A 20,109-nucleotide genomic window follows, 5' to 3' on the forward strand; every position below is an offset into this window, starting at 1 on the left:
ACCAAGGGTTTCCGGAAAATACCAAATAATACACTAAACATTCTACAAAAACGTATGTGACCAAAAAATGTAATTTGTAAGCTGGAGCGTTTGAACTTGTAGTGCCTCAAAAGGTTTATAAGATCTATTCATCTGTCAAAGTATTTTTAATTAAATTTGTATGTTTCTTTAAGGTTTAGTATATTTGCCATATTTAGGGGCATGTTTTAATCAGTGCGCCACGGTCACACCAATCTTCACTGAAAACGCTACCCGGAATTAACTCCTATTAAAAAACAGGGTTTATTAATAAAAACATTTTGTCTAGCTCTTCTAAGAGTGTGCTGTCCCATACAACTGATCGTTAAGTGAATAAGCAATACGAAAATGTAAGTAGTTGCTCGCAATTTACTCCCCAGAACGGCTAAAACATTTCGCTTTTTTCGGCCTCTCACAGGGCGCGTGCCCAAAGTCCCGCCGGCGAGGGTGAGAAGGAAAAGGACAACAAGGAGAAGGACACCAAAGAGAAGGACGGCAAGGCGGTGGCCAGCAGCTCCTCGCGCAGGGACCGCGAACGCAAGCGTCGCGGATCGGCGTCCTCCAGCAGCGACTCCCGAAGCAGGTAAGCCAGCCGGCAAAGGTGTTCCCGACAGATGGCCCACATCTGTCACTCCAAATAAGGGTTATTTTTGAAATGTCATCTTGTTTGGGAAAACGGTTTTTAAATTTAGAACTTACATTTTTATACCCATATTTTGTTAAGATTGATTTTTACAGTGCATTCTGCATTAGCGTATTCTAGTGTTAAATCCGTAATGAAATTTCCAGGTTTTGATGATACACATAAGTTTATTTAACTACAGATACTTTTTACTGCAAAAGGAAAAGCACATTTATTTTGTTAAGGGACAGGTAATGCATTTTAAAGTACATGTATTCACTTTTTCAGCTCATCGGACAGCAGCTCTTCGCGCAGCAGCTCCGGCTCAGACTCGCGCTCCAGCTCGAGTAGCTCCAGTGACTCCTCGAGCTCCTCCTCGTCCTCGTCCAGCGACTCGGATCGCAGCGATAAGAACCGACGACGTGGAGGCGCAGCTGCCATCAAGGACAAAGAAAAGGAGAAGCCAAGTGCACGATCCCGTTCTCGTTCTCGTACCCGTTCGCCCAGGCGCGTCTCCAAGTCCCCCCGACCGGGCAGCAAGACGCGAAAGGAACCGGAGCGGGATCGCGAGCGGCGCAGTCGTTCCCGTGATCGCGCCCGTCGAGCTGGATCCACCGATAGGCCCGCCCTCGAAAGCAATAATGTTAAGCGCGAGCGTTCCCGCTCGGCCAGTCGCTCACGATCGCCACGTCGTCGTGGACGTGGCTCTGTGGAGAGGACGCCGCCACCGAAGCGAAGGGAGCGTTCCCGGTCGCGCACCCGCACCCGTTCGCCCACTCCTAAGCCGGTTCGCATTCATGTCGGCCGGCTCACCCGCAACGTCACCAAGGATCATGTGTTCGAGATATTCAGCAGCTTTGGGGACGTGAAGAACGTTGAGTTTCCCGTAGACCGTTACCATCCCACTTTTGGACGCGGCGTGGCTTTTGTGGAGTACGCCACCGCCGAGGATTGCGAGTCGGCCATGAAGCACATGGATGGAGGGCAGATCGACGGCCAGGAAATTACGGTGTCGCCGGTGGTCATACCCAAACAGCGGCCGCCCATGCGCCGTCCCTCACCTCCGATGCGGCGTCCGCAAAACAACCGCTGGCGCTCCCCGCCCCAATTCAATCGGTTCAACAATCGCGGAGGAGGAGGAGGAGGTGGTGGTGGCGGCGGCGGTGGACGTCGTCAGTCGCCCATGAGGAACCGGCGTTCGCCGCGTCGTCGCTCCCGCTCGCCCATCCGCCGCCGACGTCGCAGCAACAGCAGCGACAGCTCCCGCTAGAGGACACCGCTCGTATTCTAGTTTGTACAATGGACACACTATTCATGCCGATTGGTAAACACATGCACTTTTCTTTATATTATATTCCAAACAATAAACAAGGCAGCAAGGGCCACACACAAAACAATCGTGGTTAGTGTATGAAGGAGCACTCTGCATCCTCGAGAGGACATCCAAGTGGGTGATGCAGCTTGAAGAAGCAACTACGCTTTTTGGTTGTCAGACGGGATTGGAGGAGAGCTGTTGGCTTGGGAGTTCTTATCCCAATGAGATCGCCGCCGCAGAACTCGAATACCTCGTGTTTATTTCTCAGCAAAGTTTTGATGCCGCCGCACTCGGATTTAATACCACTTAGTTCTTCCTTAGTAAGGGTCTGGGCAATCTCTCGCATGGGCAGGCGACCTGACCATTTATCGTCGTTGGAGGCGAGGAGTTGCTTAAAAATCTTAAGCACCAAAGCGTCGATGATGGATTTGTCCACTTGCGTGCAGTTGCGAACGCTTTCCTCCTTCTCTCTCAGTTTTACTTCCGATTCTCCTGTTTTGTACTTTCCTAGCTCCTCTTGGACAAAGTACTCCAAGTCTGCAATGGACTTGGTGCTGTTCCTTTTGATTCCCAGGAGAGCCAAGCGTTTGGTACTGGGTATTTTAAGGCGGTCTTGTAGAACCTCAAAGCCACACTCCAGAGAGACCTGGGTTACGTATTTGAAAAAGTCCTGGTAGGCACTAATCTTGGTGTTTCTTCTGCGGAACTTAGCTCCCGAAAGTTCATAAGGACAGCATGGCAATAGGAAGTAGTTGGTGCTCAAACGGCCAGCCAAAACCGGAATCCAGGGAGACAGTTCATCCGAATGATTGCCAATTAACCAATCTACATCTGGAAAATCCAAGCGGAAGCTGTTGGGCTCCACTGCCTGTTCGATGAGGCTCTGCTGGGTGTCCTCCGGATAGAGAGACCACAGCTTTCGCTTCCTTATATCGTAACCATATCCCTTGTAGCCCTCGGCATTGAGGACATGCACTAGGAGCCCGTTTCCGCAGCCCAAATCCGCGAAAGCTTTGGGCTCTGTTTGGGTCTGACTCCATAGGACAATAAGATAAGCGGCGATGGCCAAATCCTCGTAGATGAACTTCAACGGATCCGTGGATTCTTGAGCGGTTTTCCAGTACTCAAGAAGTCGCTGGGAATGCTTCTGTTTCAACTCCTTGTACAGATCATTGTACTTTTCCACATTCACCAAGCCCAATGACTTCACTTTTGATTCATCTTGTTTCGATTGGGACCAGCTAAGGAGCTTCGGTTTGAGAACATATTGCAACCAGTTTTGGTTCTGTTTCGAATTCAGCAGAAGCTCTCCCTTAAGAAGCCGCACCGAAAAGTCTTCGATATCATCGCTGGCAAACTGGCACTCATATTTACAATTTGCAAAATCTGTAAGTTAATTTGATAAATGAATATGATAAATTAACTAGTGAAGTGCTTGTCCCACCTACAGTTCCGGTGGCCAAGATTTTTTCCGGCAGTTTCTTGGGCAGCAATTTGAATCCAATCTTAAAGCCTGTGCACGTGCGATGGTTTGGGTCCTCTTTCAGACACTTTCCCAGTTCCTCTTCGCTGGAATCGCTTAGTTGTCCATCCTGCTGCTTCTCCACTTTCGTGATCACCACTTCGAATATCTTTTTATTCAAGGCATGATAGTTTTTGATCAATATTCCAATTGCCTGCCAGAACTGCGGTTCTTCTAATTCTGTCATGGTGTCAAAAACAAAAGGTGGCACAAGTCACGAATATCAAGTATACGTTCATAGGTTTAGTTTTCCTATCGATATTTGACTGGCGCGAATTTAAAACTAAATTGGTAAATCCTATTACTGCACTGTCGTTATTGTAAATAATTGTAAAATATATAAATAATATAATATATTTATTATTTACTTTTGAAAAAGAGCATTAAAAAATTAAGATAGAAATTATAGGGCAATGTTTAGAAAAAAAAATTGAAGGAGAAATTAAGATTGAAATTAATAGTTGGAATAAATTGTAATCAATAAATAATTGGAGTCAAAGTAAAAAAAATAGATTTCATAGATTTCTATTTTTTTACTTAAATTTTTAAATAGTTTTATATATGGAAATCCAAACAAAGGCAATAAAAGATAGATTTTGAACAACTATATAATTTTAAAAACCGATCCCGATAGAAAAAAAGGGAAACATCGATTGCTAAAGGCACATCGATATCGTATCAACATCCATGCTATCTATTGCGTAATCAGCTGGGAAACACGCAGCTGAATCTGAATCTTGGGATTTTACCTTACCTGTTGCATTTAATAGTTTAGATACAAATAATATACATTATGTCATTCCTGCGAAAGTCAGTGCATCTGATGGGTGCTGTGGTCAGGCAACAAAAGCACCTGAAAGTGGTAGGTATCAGGAGATATCAGATGGGTGGTTTGTTGTCATTCTTTTGAATCTACTATTGATAGATCGCAGGAACGATATCCACAACTGCGCGGGACTACAGCTCCAAACCTGCGAATGAGTTCGGCAATTTTCCCGGAGCAAAGGCTCCGTTTGTCAGCAAGTTGAATCTAATTCAACCGGAGGATTATGCGCCGATTCCCATTTACCGGGTAATGGATCGTGATGGCTACATTGCGGACGAGAGCCAAGATCCCCAGCTGAGCCGAGAGGTGGTGGAGAAAATGTTCCGCGACATGTTGCTGCTCAACACCATGGACAAGATTCTCTACGAGTCCCAGCGCCAGGGCAGAATCTCCTTCTACATGACCAATTTCGGCGAGGAGGCTTCCCACATTGGCAGTGCCGCCGCCCTGGAAATGCGGGATCTCATATACGGCCAGTATCGCGAGGCGGGTGTTTTGGTATGGCGTGGCTTCCGCATCGACCAGTTCATCGATCAGTGCTATGGCAACACGGACGACTTGGGTCGCGGCAAGCAGATGCCCGTGCACTACGGCTCCAGGGAGCTGAACTTTGTCACTATCTCCAGTCCGCTGTGTAAGTTTGTTGCCTAGCTTCGGCAATGATTAAGCTAATCCTGTCTTGAATTTTTAGCCACCCAAATGCCACAGGCCGTGGGTGCTGCTTATGCCATGAAACTGAAACCGGGCAACGATGCCTGTGTGGTCTGCTACTTCGGGGAGGGAGCTGCTTCCGAAGGAGACGCCCATGCCGCCTTCAACTTCGCAGCCACGCTCGAGTGCCCAGTTATCCTCTTCTGGTGAGTAGCCAGTATATAATAAAGGTCTAAAATTTGTTCTAAATGTAATTCTGAAAAACACAAGAGACAAATTTGATAAGATAAAATATTCCAGAGAAGATAGCCTGTTTATCTTATCAGAAATGGTTTCCATTTAAGAGTGTCTTTATTTTAACCATTCAAATAGCTCAATTTTTCAAGAGAAATTTGAATGTATTTCTGAGAAGGTAAATTAGATTAGGTATATTTTCAAAAGTAAACAGATTTTCATTAAAAAACATATTTTTAAAAACATATTTTATTTTTTTTTTCATTTGTAACTCTTTTTTTTTAGTCGCAACAATGGATTTGCCATTTCTACTCCCTCGAATGAACAGTACAGAGGCGATGGCATCGCGGGGCGTGGACCAATGGGATATGGAATTGCCACGATTCGAGTGGATGGCACCGATGTCTTTGCAGTGTACAATGCCATGAAGGCTGCCAGGGAGTATGTGCTCAAGGAGAACAAACCGTTGGTGTTCGAAGCATTGGCCTATCGAGTGGGTCACCATTCTACGTCCGACGACAGTACAGCCTACAGGTCCGCAGAGGAGATCGAGGTGTGGAACTCGGTGGAACACCCCATCTCAAAACTAAAGCGATACATGGTGCACAAAGGCTGGTTCGACGAGACCGAGGAAACCGAATTCATCAAGGACGTCAGGAAAAAGGTCCTTAAGCAGATTGCCGCCTCCGAGAAGAAACTGAAACCCAACTGGCGCGAGATGTTCGAGGGTGTGTACGCCGAAATGCCAGAGCATCTGGTGGAGCAGCAGAAGGAGCTGGAGCGGCACATTGAGGCGCACAAGGACAGCTATCCCCTAAAGAACTTCGAGAAGTAGATTCCTCGTGCCAGATAGAAGCTAACAACTCAGAGAGACTCGATCGAAAGTGCATTTATTATGATTAAGCAATAGGCAAACAATTTTGTGTGGGTCCAACCCGTTTGTTATGACTCATCCGTGCAAGTTGGGTGGGTCGATTTTGTGAGACTAGAGACCTTTACGGCTTTTCTTAGCAAGATCAACTTGGTTTTATTCCGATTTGTCCTTAATTAACATGTCTGTATTCACGTGTACATTTAAATTGACCCACTCTGGCGCAGGTGTTATGAAAAGGTGTTAAAATTTATTAGATTTGATTTACATACAATATACATATACTGAAACAATACGAATACAAATATATACTTTTGACTTAACGCAACGCATCGCAGACAAAAACGCGGGTGGAGGTGAAGCTACCTGTTGCAGGGATGACTCGCTGAAGCTTGGCTGGAATGATGCAGGGGCGGGAGGTGCTCCTCTCAATTGGTACGAAGCTGGTAGTCGCCGTTTTGCGTGATATAACGCACCCACGGCAGCGCCTGGTAGCCGCTCTTTTCGATAATCTTTAGGTAGCGCACCTGGATGCCCGACGTGGTGAAGTAGGGAATCTCGAAGCGCACCTGAATGGGTGGCTTGCCCTCCGTATTGTCCTCGCTCTCCACACTTGGCAGACCGAAATGGGCCCGCATCAGATACTCCTTGCCTCCCGGAAACGATTTGATCGTCCAGATGATGGCGTTTTGCTCCGGCGCGTACTTACAACTGCCAATGGTCGTCTTGAACTTGGGCGAGTCCGCGTCGGCGGGTACCGGTATAACAATCTCCACGTTGTTGGCCGTCGATCTCCGTTTGAACTGCGACTTGGCCTTAATCATGTACTCCACGCGAGAGTGGGCATGCCGCTCGATCACCGACTCGATCCATATTAGTGGTTTGACCTGCCAAAAAGGGTTTAATTAGACTTTTACCTGCGTTTCTTTCAGTTTATAATTATTTCATTAATTACGTTTTGTTGTCAACCAGATCTTTACTCTATAACATTAAATTTATTTTCAAGTTTAATGATTTACGTAAACAGAACTTCCCTTCATCAAACTACACCTTTTAATATCTACTAGAATTTATCTCCCATAAAGTTTTCTAATCTATAAATGGAGTTGGCCAATCCAAAGCTATTGAATTGCTTGAAAATTTTTGGCATATTTTAAGGTTTATTATTTAAAATAGTCAAACAATAAACCACCGATGTACTTACATGTGTGTTCAGACGATAGGACATCAGCTCGAACTCGCCATCCGGCGGAATAAACGAGATTGTGCGATCATTCTCGAACCGGGACAGGCGGACGCACTGGTGGAACTTGACGTCCTCCAGCTCCACGGACTTGGACTTGCCGCGACCCGTGCTCTCGAACAGGACCTTGTCGTTGAGTCCCAGCCGCAGTTCGGGCATTCCCGACAGGTAGACACGCATCTTGATGGCGCCCACGATCTCGCTGCGCAGCACATTGCCATTGGCGTTGGCCAGCAGATTAACAGACTCGATGACGTCGAGAAAGACCTCGTTCTTGCGGTACTTGATGCCCTCGGAGCGCCAGGAAACGGCATTGGTCACGGCCACCGGGATGCGGGGCTGCAGCTCGAGCTTGTGGCCCTCCTGCGTGATGTACTCCTGCAGGATCTTCGAGTCGGTGGTCTGCGGGTAGCCAAAGTCGAGCAGCTCGTCCAGCAGCTCGTAAATGATAACGAAGTTGTCCCTGATGGACTCCTCCTCCAGTTCCTTGAAGTACTCCACGAACACCTGGGCGATCTTGTGCAGAAAGACGAAGACCAGAGCGATGTTAACGTTCTTGTTGCGCGGCGTCGTGGAGACGATGTACAGGTTGTTGGTCTTGATGTAGGCGAACGTGGTCTCCGCCGTCTGGAGGATCGGGGTGATCAGGCCCTCCTCCTCGCGCTCCATCAGCAGCGGCATGAATTTGTCAATGACGGCCATGTCGATGTTGTCGCCGCGGTAGTTGCGCGATATCAGCACCTTGCCCTTCACGTCCAGCACAAAAATAGCCGACGAAGACATGACTATTGTGCCCACCAGCTGCCACTTGTCCCAGGTGTGAAATTCCCAATCGGATCAAGCTGGAGGTACCTTGGCAGGTTCTGCTGCTCGCGGCAAGCGTGGTTCGTAGCGGGTGGCAACTGTGGCGTGTAGTCGGTGAGTGGGGTCGTTGATTTGTGGGGCTGGCTTCACATATTCCGTTTTAGGGCCTGGTAAACGCGAATGAAAACTCCGAAATTTCTTACGTCGCCCTTTCTGCTGTTGCTGCTTCTTTTTCGATTGCACTCCAGTGTTGGTAAGTGAGCAGGTGCTGAGAAGTGTGACCAGTTAAGATTTGCTTCTCAGAGGCATATGACCATATAGCCTTTTCAGCTATTAATATATTAAAACTATTTGTACCAGAATAAATAAATTAAAAATGTGGATAAATTGTGGGGAGCACAATAAACTCTGAAGAGGAAGTAAACTTTTTAAAGGGACTTGTATTTGCCTAAGAACTAAATATTAGTAGAAAAAACATAACATAATACGCAAGGAACAAAATGCTGTCTACTTGTTTTTCAAAAAATAATACTAACAAAAATTAATGTATATACTTTATTTTACTTCTATATATAAATAAATTTCATAATAATTTTAAATCTGTATTTGTCAGCACTGGGGCGTTTTGGGGCATTTGTCCTTCTGCAGCACGGCCACACTGTCAGCCCAGACGCTGCTTTTGTGGAATTGTTGTTAATTATTTACTTCGGCGAGCATGCAAATGAACCCGAGCGTCACAATCGAACGCAAACGCGTCGACAGCAGTGTCCTGCCAAAAGGATGGCAGCGGGACGAGGTCCGAAAAACGGGCAGCAGCTCCAATAGCAACGCCAGCAGCAACAACAACAGCAACACCACCGCCAGCAGCAACAACAACAATAACAAGGTGGATGTTTTCTACTACAGGTAAAGAAGAAGAGTGGTAGTACATATGCATAGACTAAGGGGATATACTAAATATTGGAACACTGCACGCTGTTGAATCGGATATACGTTTAATCACTTTCACTACCTTTCTGTTATTACATCCACATATACACCAACATACACACACACGCACACGCCAACGCATACACACACACACGATCCACCTAACCCACCCAAATCTCCACCCACCGCCGTGTCCGTTCAACAGTCCCACAGGAAAAAGGGCCGAGGGAAAGCAGCAGGACTTAGGAAGCCCTGATTTCCAATCCGGCAGGATGCAGCACCGGGCGCTGCCCTCGCCCTCCATTTCGCTGTACCGCTGCAGCGCCATGCCGCTGCCTTTGGCAAGTGGCGGTGGAAATGGTGCCACCTCCGGATCGGCGGCCAATGCTCTCAAGCGCAAATTCGCCAGGAGTCAAGGGGGCACTGCAGCAGGAGCAGGAGCTGTTCCCCCGCCAGTGACAGCCTCATCGGCAACAGCATGCGCATCCCCATCAACGGCCAATCGCCAGCAGCAACAGAACGAACTCAGGTAGAGCCAAGTGGAGGAGCACTTGACTCTTGCATGCCAGCCTGTCCTGTCTTGTTTGCCTGTACCCTTAAACCAGGAAACAAAGTTTACAGCCTGCCGGAATCCAAAATCAAGAAACCAAAAAGCAACCAAACCGCAATTGGCCACCAAATTCGTATTAGTCACAAAAAAGCTGTAGCTCTGTGCCACCTGAGATTTTTGTTCACCATCTCTGCATGTTTAAGCCCCAGTTTTCGTTTTGTCTTTTTTACTGTTTGGTGTATTTAGCTACTAGCCAATTCGTTATTAATGATTTTAATCTTTAATCCCTTACAGTCGAGCCCTGCGCACAGATGTCTCCCTGGTGCCGCCCATCCGACAAACTGCCTCGATCTTCAAGCAGCCGGTGACGGCGATCCGCAACCACACTCAGGATCCCGCCAAAGTGAAGCACGATGCCAAGCATGGCACCCAGGAGAAACCAAAGCAGCTGTTCTGGGAGAAGCGTCTGGAACGACTGCGCGCCTGCCACGACAACGGCGAGGAGCTGGACGACATCTCACTGCCCAAGACCATACGCACCGTTGGCCCAAATGTCAACGAACAGACCGTCCTCCAGTCGGTGGCCACGGCGCTGCACATGCTCAATGCCGGCGTTCACGGCCAGAGTTCCACGAAGGCTGACTTGACCAAGAATGCCATGGCGTTTATGAATCCCGAACAGCCGCTCATGCACGCGGTGATCATCTCGGAGGACGACATACGCAAGCAGGAAGATCGGGTCGGCGTGGCGCGGCGAAAACTACAGGATGCACTTAAGACATGAGTGCAATGGTTACCCCTCATTCATCTACCAATTCCATTGTAGACTCTAACATCTCTATCTTATTGACCCCTATTCGAAATCTACGTTTAAGACTAGTGTGTAATAAACCAAAAACAACTCCAATCGAAGGATACTGATTTTTATTGGAGGAAGTTTTGGGTCCATTTTCCATAACAACAGCATCTAAGTTATTCTTTTTATTACGCTCGGATGATTTTAAAATACTATTTTATACAAGACAGTTTAAAAACGAATTCGAACTATAATACATATATCGAATATGCATATAAGAGCAGATCGGTTTGCAAGAAAAATCTTGGGAGTTAAGAGAAATCTTTAGTCAATTCTGTAAGTTATCCGCGTTCGGAAAATGAAAAGTCTATTCAAATAATGTCGTTTTCCCTGCCGAATGAGTACCATAAAAATTACATACATGTAAGCGAACTCTTGCCAGATAGTCTTAAGATTTCTTTTCGACCCAAAGACTTATGGCCAAAAAGCCCGCGCCCCTCTTGTGTTTACGCAAACTTTTCAGGTTGGACAGTTTTTGTGCTTCATTCCCTCATTGTATTTTGAAATATATACTATACATAGATATCGTTGTAGAGGCGCGGTTAATCTAGGCCCTCCTCCAGCTCGTCATCCTCGTAATCTATGCCATCGTAGTCCGTCGAAGAGCGCGTTGTTAACTGCAAGGGATGAAGCAATCGGAAATTGCAATTAACTGAGAATTTGGCACCTGCACTTGTTGCGTGCCTATAAGAGTGTCTGGAGCCAAACAAAGACATTGACCCAAAACTATCGAATAAGCTCCAGGCAGTTAAGGGTTTAGATCTACTTAATTCAGCCAGCGGTGCCCACCTGGTTGTAAATGCCGCGCCATGCTGCAAATGCTCCCATGGCCAACACGGCTCCCACGCCGGCCACAATTTTGGTGTTCAGATCGGAATCCATGAACTTTCGCTCCGAGGCCGTCAGACTCGCCTCCGTGCCACTGGGCGTCTTTGTGAGCTTGATGGAACTGTAGCCCTCATTGCGGAATATATCCTTTGTGATGCGGTTGATGAAGTTCACCAGGTTCTGGCAGCCCTTAATGTGATTCTGCAGTGGATTGTTGGGCAGTGCTATTTTGAATATGATGGCCAGATAGCTGTACACAATGGCATCGAACTCGCTGTAGGTGTCGCCAAAGAACCACACCTTGCGACCCAACTTTCGAGACAGCAGGTTCACCACCTTTTTGGCATTGACGACGAGCTGAAAAGTAAAAGGGATCATAAGCAAATGGAAACATGATATATAATTGGTCATTATATGTTACTAAATAATAACATTGAAGTATATTTTATCACCTAACCATATAGTGATGAAATACTGAACACTTTTGACAATTCCAAATGCAATAAGTTGGTGAAATATCATAAAAATGTTTTTTTACGAAATAATTTATTGAAAGTTAGGAAGACGGGTCTAATTAGAAGTTTGAAATACTCGTATTATTATTGATTTAAAATTTGATAACCAGTTTTAACTATTTCGAATAATTCACCAAACTGTTTACTACAAAAGTAGCCGACCCAATGCACTTACATAGTCGCCTTCGTGCTTGTCCAACTTGTCGTTCACATCGAAGCCGGCCATCACCTGGACCACGTCGCAGGCTTCTCTCTGGTAGGACGAAGGATAATAAAAGTTAAAGGGGAATGGCGTGCGCTTGGCGTAGAGACCCCGCGTGGTCGTGTCGAAGTTGTGGGGCTCTCCGTACAGGAAGTAGTGGTAGTAGGCGTGCAGATTGGTGAACACCCAGTTGGCGTAGGCGGTGGACAAATGCTTTTGTTTGGTGCTTAAGTGCGCATCGATCGGGTAACCCTGGAAGAGTGATTGTTATAATAAAACCCATGCAAAATAAACCTATAAATAGACCACGCAGTTTGTTCACCCGGCATTGTTTTGCGCACTCACCTCGAGATCCAGCACGCGTTTGATTTGCCTGTAGCCCGCGAACTTCTGGTTGCCGATCTGCAAATAGGGCAGTTTTCCGGCTCCCGAGCGCAGCGGATTGGAGCTGGTCTGGACGTCCATTGGACAGCGGGTGAATCGCAGGAGGCACTGTCACCGGGGAAGAGACAGGTTCTTCAGAGATAGCGATAATGGGCAAAACAGGCGTGTTGGCCGCCGTGTGATGCAACGGAACTCACCAGCGCACGTAAACATTCAAAATCAATGGACGGCAGTCCGTACTCCCCCTTGTACACATGCAGCATCGCTCCCAGTTGCATCTCCATCGGGTCTAGGTCTTCGCTCGCTCGTACTCTTGTGTATTGTCGGTTTTCAACAGTGCACCTGCATGGTAGCCATCAAAATTTGAATCCAAAAATATATGCTAGAATTTTTGGCCGACTGCTGAGTGCTTTCAGATTGATAACTGCTTGGCACTCGATCTATCGTTTATGTATATCGGCGCCTTATCGATTGCTGGTCAGTGGAGAGCGCAGCTTTTAATAAGCATAATCTGCTACAAAAGTAAAAAGGAGTTAATAAATAAAAATATTTTATTTAAATAAAAAGACGTCATAATTTTTAACTTCAAAATAACTAAACTAACGGAATATTTGCTAGGCTGTTAAAATACAATAACATATTATTATAATGAAAATGAATGCTATCACAATTCTTAACTTCTTCATGGCTATTTTATTAAATAGCTAGATTAAAGAAATATTTGCTAGACTGCCACCACTATCATCGATCCGCTGTTATCACAAAAGTATCGAAAGCAGCACGTCTCTATCCCATCTGATTGCGAAAAAAACATATTTTTTTTGGTTTTCGCAGTAAATTAGTTGGCAATAATGAATATGATAAGCGGCATAAAGCTGTACATTGAGAAAATGTGCACCGAGTCGGGGCCAGGCATGAAAATTATCCTGCTGGACAAGGAAACGGTGGGTAGAAGCCAGAAATTCTTTGCCATATGAGACCAACCGTACCGAAAATCCACATCATTTGCAGACAAGTATAATTTCGATGGCCTTTAGCCAGTCGGACATGCTGCAGCGGGAGGTCTACCTGTTCGAACGCCTGGACTCCGGAAGGTCCAACGAGCGATTAAAGTACCTAAAATGCATCGTCTTCATCCGGCCCACCAAGCAGAACATTCAGCTTCTGGCAAATGAGCTGCGGAACCCCAAATATAGCGCCTACTACATTTGTAAGTGGGTCATAAAAACTCCCCTATGTGTGCTAAATCCCCTATTAGATTTCAGCAACATCATTCCCCGCACGGACATCAAGTATTTGGCCGAGTGCGATGAATCAGAGTCGGTGCGGGAGGTGAAGGAACTGTATGCGGACTTCCTCTGTGTCAACCCCAATTTGTTCTCCTTGAGTATACCCAACTGCATGGCGAATCTTAATTGGCTGCCTGATGCACTGACCCGCAGCATGCAGGGTATCACAGCGGTGCTTCTGTCCCTGAAACTGAACCCAGTCATTCGGTACCGTGCCGGTTCCCAGGCAGCTCAGCTCCTGGCCAAGCTTATCTACGAGCAGATCACTAAGGAGTCGTCTCTGTTCGACTTTCGGTCCAACATGGACGGCGCTGCTCCACCACTGCTGCTCGTGCTGGACCGCCGAGATGACCCTGTGACGCCGCTGCTGCATCAGTGGACCTATCAGGCCATGGTCCATGAGCTGTTGCACATCAAGAACAACCGGCTGGACCTCTCCAATCGACCCAACGTACCGAAGGACTTCAAAGAGCTGGTGTTATCCGGCGATCAGGATGAGTTCTACGGTAACAACATGTACGCCAACTATGGCGAAATTGGGTCAACCATCAAGCAACTGATGGAGGAGTTCCAGCGCAAGGCCAACGACCACAAGAAGGTTGAGAGCATAGCGGACATGAAGAACTTCATCGAGTCGTATCCGCAGTTCAAGAAGATGTCTGGCACCGTGCAGAAGCATCTGTGTGTGATTGGCGAACTATCGGGGCTCAGCAACAAGCGGAATCTGTTTGAGGTTTCCGAGCTGGAGCAAGAAATCGCCTGTAAGGCGGAGCACTCGGCCCAACTGCAGCGCATCAAAAAACTGATTGCGGACGAACGGGTATCTGTCGAGGATGCTCTCAAACTGGTGGCCTTATACGCGCTGCGATACGAGCGACACGCCAACTGCGACACATCTGGACTGTTGCAGATCATCAAAACGCGCGGGGGACGGGCGGCTGTTGTTCCCTCTCTGATCGAGTATGCTGGAACCCATGTGCGTCAGGGGGATCTGTTTAACATGGTGCGGATCACAGATGCCGTAAAGCTGACCCGCAATCTGATCAAGGGCCTCAAGGGCGTGGAGAATGTCTTCACCCAACACACGCCACTACTGAAGGAAACTCTCGAGGACGTCTTCAAGGGTCGCGAACTGGACCCCCTCTTCCCGGCCATTAATTCGGAGCTTGTGCCATTCCGGCGACCACCCCAGGAGGTGGTGGTCTTCATCATTGGAGGAGCCACCTACGAGGAGGCCTTGGCCGTGCACCAGCTGAACAACGCCGGATATAGGGTGATCCTTGGCGGCACCACCATCCATAACTCCCAGACATTTATCCAAGAGGTCCTGGCCGCTACTAGTGGCATCCAATTTAAGCACACCAAATCCATGATCAAGTACTGTTCCACGGATAACATTTAAAACGTCTTGACTAGCCACAATTATATTGTTAACTATTTATTAACTACATATGTATGTCCCTAATACATTTACTAATCGATCCTGCAAAAGCAAGACTTGAGGAAACCGTATAAAGGAATTTATAATTAAGCTAATTCCAGGCATTATACCCATTGGACTATGTTACCCTTAAGCGTATTCCATGTAATATATTTGTAAACATATTTATTATTGTTTTCGAGCGCAACTCCTGAATACCAAATGTATTATATTCTGCTATATGTGTAAAAAAACTGAATGGGTACTGTTCTTGTAATTTTTCCACCCTTGCAAGACAAACAATCTCCTTGGAAACTGCAAAACGAGCGTGGCAACGATCCTGTTTGGCTATAATTGAAAAGAGGGCTTCAGTTTGCATAGAAGAATCACCTATCAGCATGTCCAGCACTTATTTCAACGATATCTGGCATCAATCCCAGCATGAATGCGAGCTGCTGTCCACCATTGACTACGAGAGGCAGCACCAGGATGTGGAGACAACGGTGGCCACCATGAATGCCGCAGTCGGCTCCGTCGCCGCCGATGCGGATGCCAAGGCCCTGCTGCAGTCGAGTCTGTACGAGTTCTATCTGCGCTATATCTGTCTGAGCAATCGCCTGGAAGATGTTTACGATAATGTGGGTATACTAATTTAAGCATTGATGAAAGGGTCCATTTTAAATTTATTAAAAACTCATTGCTGGATTTTCCATAGATGATCCAGCCCCAGAAGCGTCAGTTAGTACGCAAATTGTTGGACGCCTGTCTTGGTCGTGTGGTTGAGCTGAAGCACGATCTCGTGAACATTGATCTGATGGAGTTCAGCTACAACGACGAGGTGGTGGAGCGTCTGCGGCTGACACCCATGGAGACGGAGCTGCGCATTCCCCGCTACTTCCTTCGCGAGCGGCAGCAGGAGTTGGAGTTCCGCAAGAAGACCATGCAGGAGATCCTGGTGAAACTGGGCTGGCTGGAGGAGCACGAGCTGGAGGAGACGGTGACCACCGAGATCGAGGCCATACGTATGCTGCAGATGCACGAGCGTGCGCGTCAGGGACGTTTGCGTGCCCACTTCATGAAGGAGATTAGAATACTCAAGGAGAAGGGTAAGTCGGAGGAGCGGAGCGAAAAGGAGCGCAGTGATTCCGGTCTTTTGGCTGCCATGAAGATCCAGAAAATGTGGCGTGGCCACACAGCCAGGCGGATCACACGTCGCCGCAAGATGGAGGAGATGATCCTGATTGGCATGCTCCCACCTCCGGCGACGGTGGTCAAGGAACGGGCCGAAAAGCTGGAGAAGCTGCAGCACAACGAGAAGCGCTACCAGGCGCAAGCCCTCTACGGAGAACAGTTCGAGGAGCGACAACGAGCCTTGCAAGAGGAGATCCGGGCCAAGCACGGCGCCAGCATGAAGGAGGACATCGCCGACGAGATCCGGGCCTGGGTGAAGGACTGCTACGACAAGACGGGCAAGCTGCCGGACTTTCCCTCCGAGGATCAGGGTGGCTCCCTGCACATCTTCAGCAGACCTGGCACGGAGAGCGAGCACAGCCGCTCGTCAGCACGCTCCTCCAAGGAGTCGCGCAAGACGAAGGACAAGTCTAAGTCGCCGGCGCGCAGCGGTGACCTCAACGTCAACGAGAACCAGGAGGAGGAGGTCAGCTTCCAGCCGGCGCCTTCCGTCTGCCTGCCAGACATTCGCGCTGAAATTGATCTGTAAGTACAGAAGGAACCACTTATGTTAATAAGGATTGAGCATACAGCTATTATTTATTTATTGAAAATATTTCTATTGTTTTTTAATTGTAATGTTACAAATTAAAAATAGGGCTACAGCTTTAAGCTTCTATGACGCATACAAATTACCCAAAAAATTTAGAATGCTCTATGTGAAGAATCTTTAAAAGGTGTATGTAAAATTAAGCCACAAAAAAAACAGATCAGGAATTTAAATTATCACCGTTTAAGTAAAATTTTCTTAGGGTTATATGTGTTTTTTTGAACATAAGTTTGGTCCAAATTTCCATGGTATTATATAGTTGTATAGTATTCGCTTTGGGGTCTGCGTATTGGGTTCAACAATATTACTAATACGTACTGTTGCCTTGAATCAAAAACATGAGTAATTTTTACGAAAGCTTTTGTGGACGCTGCGCAACGCATATAACTTAAAAATTGCAAATCTATTACTTTTTTTTTACATTTGCTTTTAAAGATGACTTACTATTTTTTAAATATTTGTGTTATTCCGCCAGCTTTAACGACACCTGGCGCGACAAAGATGAGACGGGGGTGCTGAGCCAGGCGGCCTACGAGGACATGATCTACAGCGACAAGTACCAGGAGGTGGAGCTGGAGTTCCGGCGCGCCGTCGACGAAGTGATGCGCCAGGAGATCGAGCTGCTGCAGACGGCGGTCGGAAAGAAGGTGAAGAAGAGCAGCAAGAAGACGCGACGCTCCGGCAAGAAGAGCAAAAAGAAGAAGGAGAAGGATCTCACGCCGGACCGCACCACGGAGTCGCTGTACGAGGAGCTGGTCACGAATGGCATTATACGGAAACACCCGGAGCTGAGGATGAAGCAGTTCCTGGGCGACAAGGCGTTGACTGCTCGGGATGGCACAAATCCCTCGCCAGGCGACATCCGCCAGATCCTCACCGAGTACTGCATCCTGCCGCTCGGCTCGGATGCCATCCACAATTGCACACCACTCATACGCTCCATCCTGCTGGCCGGACCCAGGGGATCTGGGAAAAAGGCCCTGCTCCATGCCATTTGCACAGAGGTGGGCGCCGTGCTCTTCGATCTGACCCCGGCTAATATTGTGGGAAAGTATCCGGGCAAATCGGGCCTCATAATGCTAATTCACTTGGTCCTGAAAGTGTCCCGGCTGCTCCAGCCTGCCGTCATATACATGGGCGATGCAGAGCGACCGTTCATGAAGAAAATTCCGAAGACAGATCGCACGGATCCTAAGCGCTTGAAGAAAGATCTGCCCAAGATGATCAAAAACATAGCGCCCGAGGATCGGGTCATTTTCGTGGGCACCTCAAATCTTCCCTGGGAGGCGGACCAAAAGCTGCTGCAGTCCGTCTACAATCGTTTTATCTATATTCCACGACCGGACTACGGTGCCATGTCGCATGCCTGGAAAACATTGCTGCAGTATGTGCTTTTGGTGATTGTAAATCAACTTAATAAAACTCCCTCTCTTTGCAGCGATTACTCTGGTGGCATCTCCAATCTGGACACCAGCGCCATGGCCAAGATATCCGATGGCTATACCATTGGAGCCATCGATGCCTGCCTCAAGGAGGTGATGACCTGCAAGCGAAAGCTGCAGCTTCGCACACAACCGCTCACCAATGCCGAGCTTATAAATGTCCTGTGGTGGGTATTGTAAAGCTAAGAAATATAATCTATTACAATTATCTCTGCCTTTAGCTCGCGTGATCCTGTCTACCGCGAGGAGGAGGAAGCCTTCGAGTCCTGGTGGTCGAAGACGCCACTTGGACGCCGTCGTCAACGATTTTTGGAGCTGGAAGAGGAGCGTTTGGTGGAGGAGCAGGCACAGGCTGCCAAGCAGGGAAATGGCAACAAAAAGAAGGGTCTCAACTAAAAGGTAAACGAGATACTATTCATCTTTAAGCCTGGTTTATAATTGATGAAACAAAAAACGTATTTAACTATATAAATATTACAATCTATATCCATTAAAAGAACATTTTTAACTCGCTTCTTTATTTAATTCACTTGAATAATACTATAAAGAAACTATAAAAAGCTTTCATAAATACATAGGACTTTATAAAAAAGCGACTGCTTAGACATATTTGAATGAAAGGATTTAAAGAATATATTTACTTTATCCGCTATTTATTTTAGCATGTAAGTAAAATCCTTGTTGCCACACTTCAAGTGCACTTCAGTGACGGCCAGAGAAAGAGTGTCCTGATCTTCCAGGAGCTCGTTAAGTTCCTTCAGCTTGCTGTTTAGCAGATGCTCCTGATCGCCCACGCACCAAAGGAGGCTGACATGAAACGAGGCCGGAACATAGAACTGCTGCAATCGGTAGTCGAGCATCACCTGGTCTATGGGCTGCAGGATAGCAGACATCTTTTCCGTAAAAGCTGCATCCAAAGGGGCGGCAATGAATGTCCTGGTTCGCTCTTCATTTGTGTAGATTCGCAGACCTTGCAAAGTGGCAGCGAAGCTAAAATCAAAAGATTCCGGACATGGAGTTTAAAATACTCGTTAAAAAGCATGGACTCACCTTGTGGAGCTGTTAAGCGCCGCTTGCAGGGATCGAGAGAACTCATCTATCTGATGGTATTGGAGCACCACCGTGCGACTAAGACTCAGATGAAGTGACTCATTGGGCTGCAATTCCAGGTGGGGCCCCAATTGGGCAATAGCCTCGGCTTGGAACTCCTCCAGCTGCTCGGCACAGGCAGTTGCTGGGACATAGACGTAGGTGGCCCAATTTCCTCGCTCATGCTTGAAGCTGCGGATGCGACCGCCATGTAGAGCAGGATCATCCACTACGTCGTCGACGAAATCCTCGGGTTTCGGTTTCTTGGGACCCAACAGTGCGGCAGCTGTGGGCAGGGCAGGTCTTCAGCGGTTCAAATGTAGAAATCTAAATGTATTTCACTATTCCACTTTACCTTTTCAGAAAGTTTAACGATGTGGTTTGAGTGATTTTAGTGGATTCTTCATCTTCAGAGGCGGAGGAACTGCTGTTACCATAGTCCACTAATGCCATTTTATTAAACACTTGTTTAATTTATTTTAATTTAACAAAAAGAAAAACAAACAGCCAAGTAATTGCCGGGTTTTATTTAGATCTATCGATTGAACCAACATTTTAGTGATGAGGGCTTAGCCTTTTTTTTGGCATCAGCTGATTTTGGCGGGTTTTGTTAAAACTTTTGAATGCTTATTATCTAAAATTTTGTTTTAAAATAATTTAGAACATTTTTTCAAAATGACTTAAAAAATATAAACATTTTTTAGAGAATTGTTGAATT

At 46.9% G+C, this 20,109-nt stretch overlaps 9 protein-coding genes across 13 annotated transcripts; 5 read left to right on the top strand and 4 right to left on the bottom strand.

Moving 5' to 3' along the window:
• The first annotated feature begins 190 nt into the window (after positions 1-190).
• Positions 191-2,032, top strand: LOC128254510 (RNA-binding protein with serine-rich domain 1-B). 3 transcript variants are annotated; one of them, XM_052983650.1, is made up of 3 exons: positions 191-368; positions 437-601; positions 929-2,032. In XM_052983650.1, coding segments are annotated over exons 1-3 (1,149 nt in total). In that variant the 5' UTR covers positions 191-366; the 3' UTR covers positions 1,911-2,032. The 3 variants fall into 3 exon arrangements, with proteins under 3 accessions (XP_052839610.1, XP_052839611.1, XP_052839614.1); XM_052983651.1 differs by having other exon boundaries at positions 192-368; positions 941-2,032; XM_052983654.1 differs by having other exon boundaries at positions 192-368; positions 944-2,032.
• Positions 1,916-3,738, bottom strand: LOC128254458 (probable tRNA (uracil-O(2)-)-methyltransferase). The gene is made up of 2 exons (XM_052983590.1): positions 3,400-3,738; positions 1,916-3,341 (listed from the first exon to the last, which is right to left on the bottom strand). Exons 1-2 carry the CDS (start codon positions 3,662-3,664, stop codon positions 2,044-2,046), a joined length of 1,563 nt encoding a protein of 520 aa, XP_052839550.1. The 5' UTR covers positions 3,665-3,738; the 3' UTR covers positions 1,916-2,043.
• A 418-nt stretch (positions 3,739-4,156) lies between these two features.
• Positions 4,157-6,364, top strand: LOC128254489 (2-oxoisovalerate dehydrogenase subunit alpha, mitochondrial). Its single transcript, XM_052983636.1, has 4 exons — positions 4,157-4,339; positions 4,403-4,937; positions 4,995-5,160; positions 5,474-6,364. The coding sequence occupies exons 1-4, from the start codon at positions 4,271-4,273 to the stop codon at positions 6,021-6,023; spliced, it is 1,320 nt and encodes a 439-aa protein (XP_052839596.1). The 5' UTR covers positions 4,157-4,270; the 3' UTR covers positions 6,024-6,364.
• On the bottom strand, positions 6,262-8,376 carry LOC128254497 (AP-1 complex subunit mu-1). The gene is made up of 2 exons (XM_052983647.1): positions 7,264-8,376; positions 6,262-6,946 (listed from the first exon to the last, which is right to left on the bottom strand). The coding sequence occupies exons 1-2, from the start codon at positions 8,083-8,085 to the stop codon at positions 6,488-6,490; spliced, it is 1,281 nt and encodes a 426-aa protein (XP_052839607.1). The 5' UTR covers positions 8,086-8,376; the 3' UTR covers positions 6,262-6,487.
• Positions 8,377-8,731: 355 nt separating this feature from the next.
• Positions 8,732-10,498, top strand: LOC128254536 (methyl-CpG-binding domain protein 3). Of its 2 annotated transcripts, XM_052983665.1 has the most exons (3): positions 8,732-9,012; positions 9,242-9,565; positions 9,881-10,498. In XM_052983665.1, exons 1-3 carry the CDS (start codon positions 8,822-8,824, stop codon positions 10,368-10,370), a joined length of 1,005 nt encoding a protein of 334 aa, XP_052839625.1. In that variant the 5' UTR covers positions 8,732-8,821; the 3' UTR covers positions 10,371-10,498. The 2 variants fall into 2 exon arrangements, with proteins under 2 accessions (XP_052839625.1, XP_052839633.1); XM_052983673.1 differs by lacking the exon at positions 9,242-9,565 and having other exon boundaries at positions 8,734-9,012.
• A 54-nt stretch (positions 10,499-10,552) lies between these two features.
• On the bottom strand, positions 10,553-12,776 carry LOC128254547 (metaxin-1 homolog). 2 transcript variants are annotated; one of them, XM_052983686.1, is made up of 5 exons: positions 12,569-12,776; positions 12,333-12,479; positions 11,961-12,239; positions 11,232-11,627; positions 10,553-11,059 (listed from the first exon to the last, which is right to left on the bottom strand). In XM_052983686.1, exons 1-5 carry the CDS (start codon positions 12,653-12,655, stop codon positions 10,985-10,987), a joined length of 984 nt encoding a protein of 327 aa, XP_052839646.1. In that variant the 5' UTR covers positions 12,656-12,776; the 3' UTR covers positions 10,553-10,984. The 2 variants fall into 2 exon arrangements, with proteins under 2 accessions (XP_052839646.1, XP_052839655.1); XM_052983695.1 differs by having other exon boundaries at positions 11,037-11,168.
• A 350-nt stretch (positions 12,777-13,126) lies between these two features.
• Positions 13,127-15,265, top strand: LOC128254450 (vacuolar protein sorting-associated protein 45). The gene is made up of 3 exons (XM_052983578.1): positions 13,127-13,315; positions 13,383-13,581; positions 13,630-15,265. Exons 1-3 carry the CDS (start codon positions 13,223-13,225, stop codon positions 15,060-15,062), a joined length of 1,725 nt encoding a protein of 574 aa, XP_052839538.1. The 5' UTR covers positions 13,127-13,222; the 3' UTR covers positions 15,063-15,265.
• A 151-nt stretch (positions 15,266-15,416) lies between these two features.
• LOC128254437 (dynein regulatory complex protein 11) lies at positions 15,417-19,053 on the top strand. Its single transcript, XM_052983552.1, has 6 exons — positions 15,417-15,718; positions 15,796-16,796; positions 17,336-18,244; positions 18,299-18,469; positions 18,524-18,701; positions 18,965-19,053. Exons 1-5 carry the CDS (start codon positions 15,479-15,481, stop codon positions 18,696-18,698), a joined length of 2,496 nt encoding a protein of 831 aa, XP_052839512.1. The 5' UTR covers positions 15,417-15,478; the 3' UTR covers positions 18,699-18,701; positions 18,965-19,053.
• Positions 18,891-19,999, bottom strand: LOC128254570 (U6 snRNA phosphodiesterase 1). The gene is made up of 3 exons (XM_052983721.1): positions 19,747-19,999; positions 19,353-19,694; positions 18,891-19,292 (listed from the first exon to the last, which is right to left on the bottom strand). The coding sequence occupies exons 1-3, from the start codon at positions 19,842-19,844 to the stop codon at positions 18,956-18,958; spliced, it is 777 nt and encodes a 258-aa protein (XP_052839681.1). The 5' UTR covers positions 19,845-19,999; the 3' UTR covers positions 18,891-18,955.
• Positions 20,000-20,109: the final 110 nt, after the last annotated feature.

Source organism: Drosophila gunungcola, chromosome 3R, assembly GCF_025200985.1.
Source record: "Drosophila gunungcola strain Sukarami chromosome 3R, Dgunungcola_SK_2, whole genome shotgun sequence".
Classification (NCBI taxonomy): Eukaryota; Metazoa; Arthropoda; class Insecta; order Diptera; family Drosophilidae; genus Drosophila; species Drosophila gunungcola.

Bases quoted from the DNA above. Each gene is read 5' to 3' on its own strand.
- LOC128254458 (XM_052983590.1), bottom strand. From the start codon at position 3,664: ATGACAGAATTAGAAGAACCGCAGTTCTGGCAGGCAATTGGAATATTG. The intron at 3,342-3,399 runs GTGGGACAAGCA...ATTAACTTACAG, and splicing joins CTTGGCCACCGGAACTGTAG to ATTTTGCAAATTGTAAATAT.
- LOC128254497 (XM_052983647.1), bottom strand. From the start codon at position 8,085: ATGTCTTCGTCGGCTATTTTTGTGCTGGACGTGAAGGGCAAGGTGCTG. The intron at 6,947-7,263 runs GTAAGTACATCG...CCTTTTTGGCAG, and splicing joins CCTATCGTCTGAACACACAT to GTCAAACCACTAATATGGAT.
- LOC128254536 (XM_052983665.1), top strand. From the start codon at position 8,822: ATGCAAATGAACCCGAGCGTCACAATCGAACGCAAACGCGTCGACAGC. The intron at 9,013-9,241 runs GTAAAGAAGAAG...TCCGTTCAACAG, and splicing joins GTGGATGTTTTCTACTACAG to TCCCACAGGAAAAAGGGCCG. The intron at 9,566-9,880 runs GTAGAGCCAAGT...AATCCCTTACAG, and splicing joins CAGCAACAGAACGAACTCAG to TCGAGCCCTGCGCACAGATG.
- LOC128254437 (XM_052983552.1), top strand. From the start codon at position 15,479: ATGTCCAGCACTTATTTCAACGATATCTGGCATCAATCCCAGCATGAA. The intron at 15,719-15,795 runs GTGGGTATACTA...GATTTTCCATAG, and splicing joins TGGAAGATGTTTACGATAAT to ATGATCCAGCCCCAGAAGCG. The intron at 18,470-18,523 runs GTGGGTATTGTA...CTCTGCCTTTAG, and splicing joins GAGCTTATAAATGTCCTGTG to CTCGCGTGATCCTGTCTACC.
- LOC128254510 (XM_052983650.1), top strand. The intron at 602-928 runs GTAAGCCAGCCG...TCACTTTTTCAG, and splicing joins AGCAGCGACTCCCGAAGCAG to CTCATCGGACAGCAGCTCTT.
- LOC128254489 (XM_052983636.1), top strand. From the start codon at position 4,271: ATGTCATTCCTGCGAAAGTCAGTGCATCTGATGGGTGCTGTGGTCAGG. The intron at 4,340-4,402 runs GTAGGTATCAGG...TACTATTGATAG, and splicing joins AACAAAAGCACCTGAAAGTG to ATCGCAGGAACGATATCCAC. The intron at 5,161-5,473 runs GTGAGTAGCCAG...CTTTTTTTTTAG, and splicing joins TGCCCAGTTATCCTCTTCTG to TCGCAACAATGGATTTGCCA.
- LOC128254450 (XM_052983578.1), top strand. From the start codon at position 13,223: ATGAATATGATAAGCGGCATAAAGCTGTACATTGAGAAAATGTGCACC. The intron at 13,316-13,382 runs GTGGGTAGAAGC...CATCATTTGCAG, and splicing joins TCCTGCTGGACAAGGAAACG to ACAAGTATAATTTCGATGGC. The intron at 13,582-13,629 runs GTAAGTGGGTCA...ATCCCCTATTAG, and splicing joins ATATAGCGCCTACTACATTT to ATTTCAGCAACATCATTCCC.
- LOC128254570 (XM_052983721.1), bottom strand. From the start codon at position 19,844: ATGGCATTAGTGGACTATGGTAACAGCAGTTCCTCCGCCTCTGAAGAT. The intron at 19,695-19,746 runs GTAAAGTGGAAT...GAACCGCTGAAG, and splicing joins TCGTTAAACTTTCTGAAAAG to ACCTGCCCTGCCCACAGCTG. The intron at 19,293-19,352 runs GTGAGTCCATGC...TTTTGATTTTAG, and splicing joins GCGCTTAACAGCTCCACAAG to CTTCGCTGCCACTTTGCAAG.
- LOC128254547 (XM_052983686.1), bottom strand. From the start codon at position 12,655: ATGGAGATGCAACTGGGAGCGATGCTGCATGTGTACAAGGGGGAGTAC. The intron at 12,480-12,568 runs GTGAGTTCCGTT...CCCCGGTGACAG, and splicing joins TTGAATGTTTACGTGCGCTG to TGCCTCCTGCGATTCACCCG. The intron at 11,060-11,231 runs GTGGGCACCGCT...CATCCCTTGCAG, and splicing joins GGCGCGGCATTTACAACCAG to TTAACAACGCGCTCTTCGAC.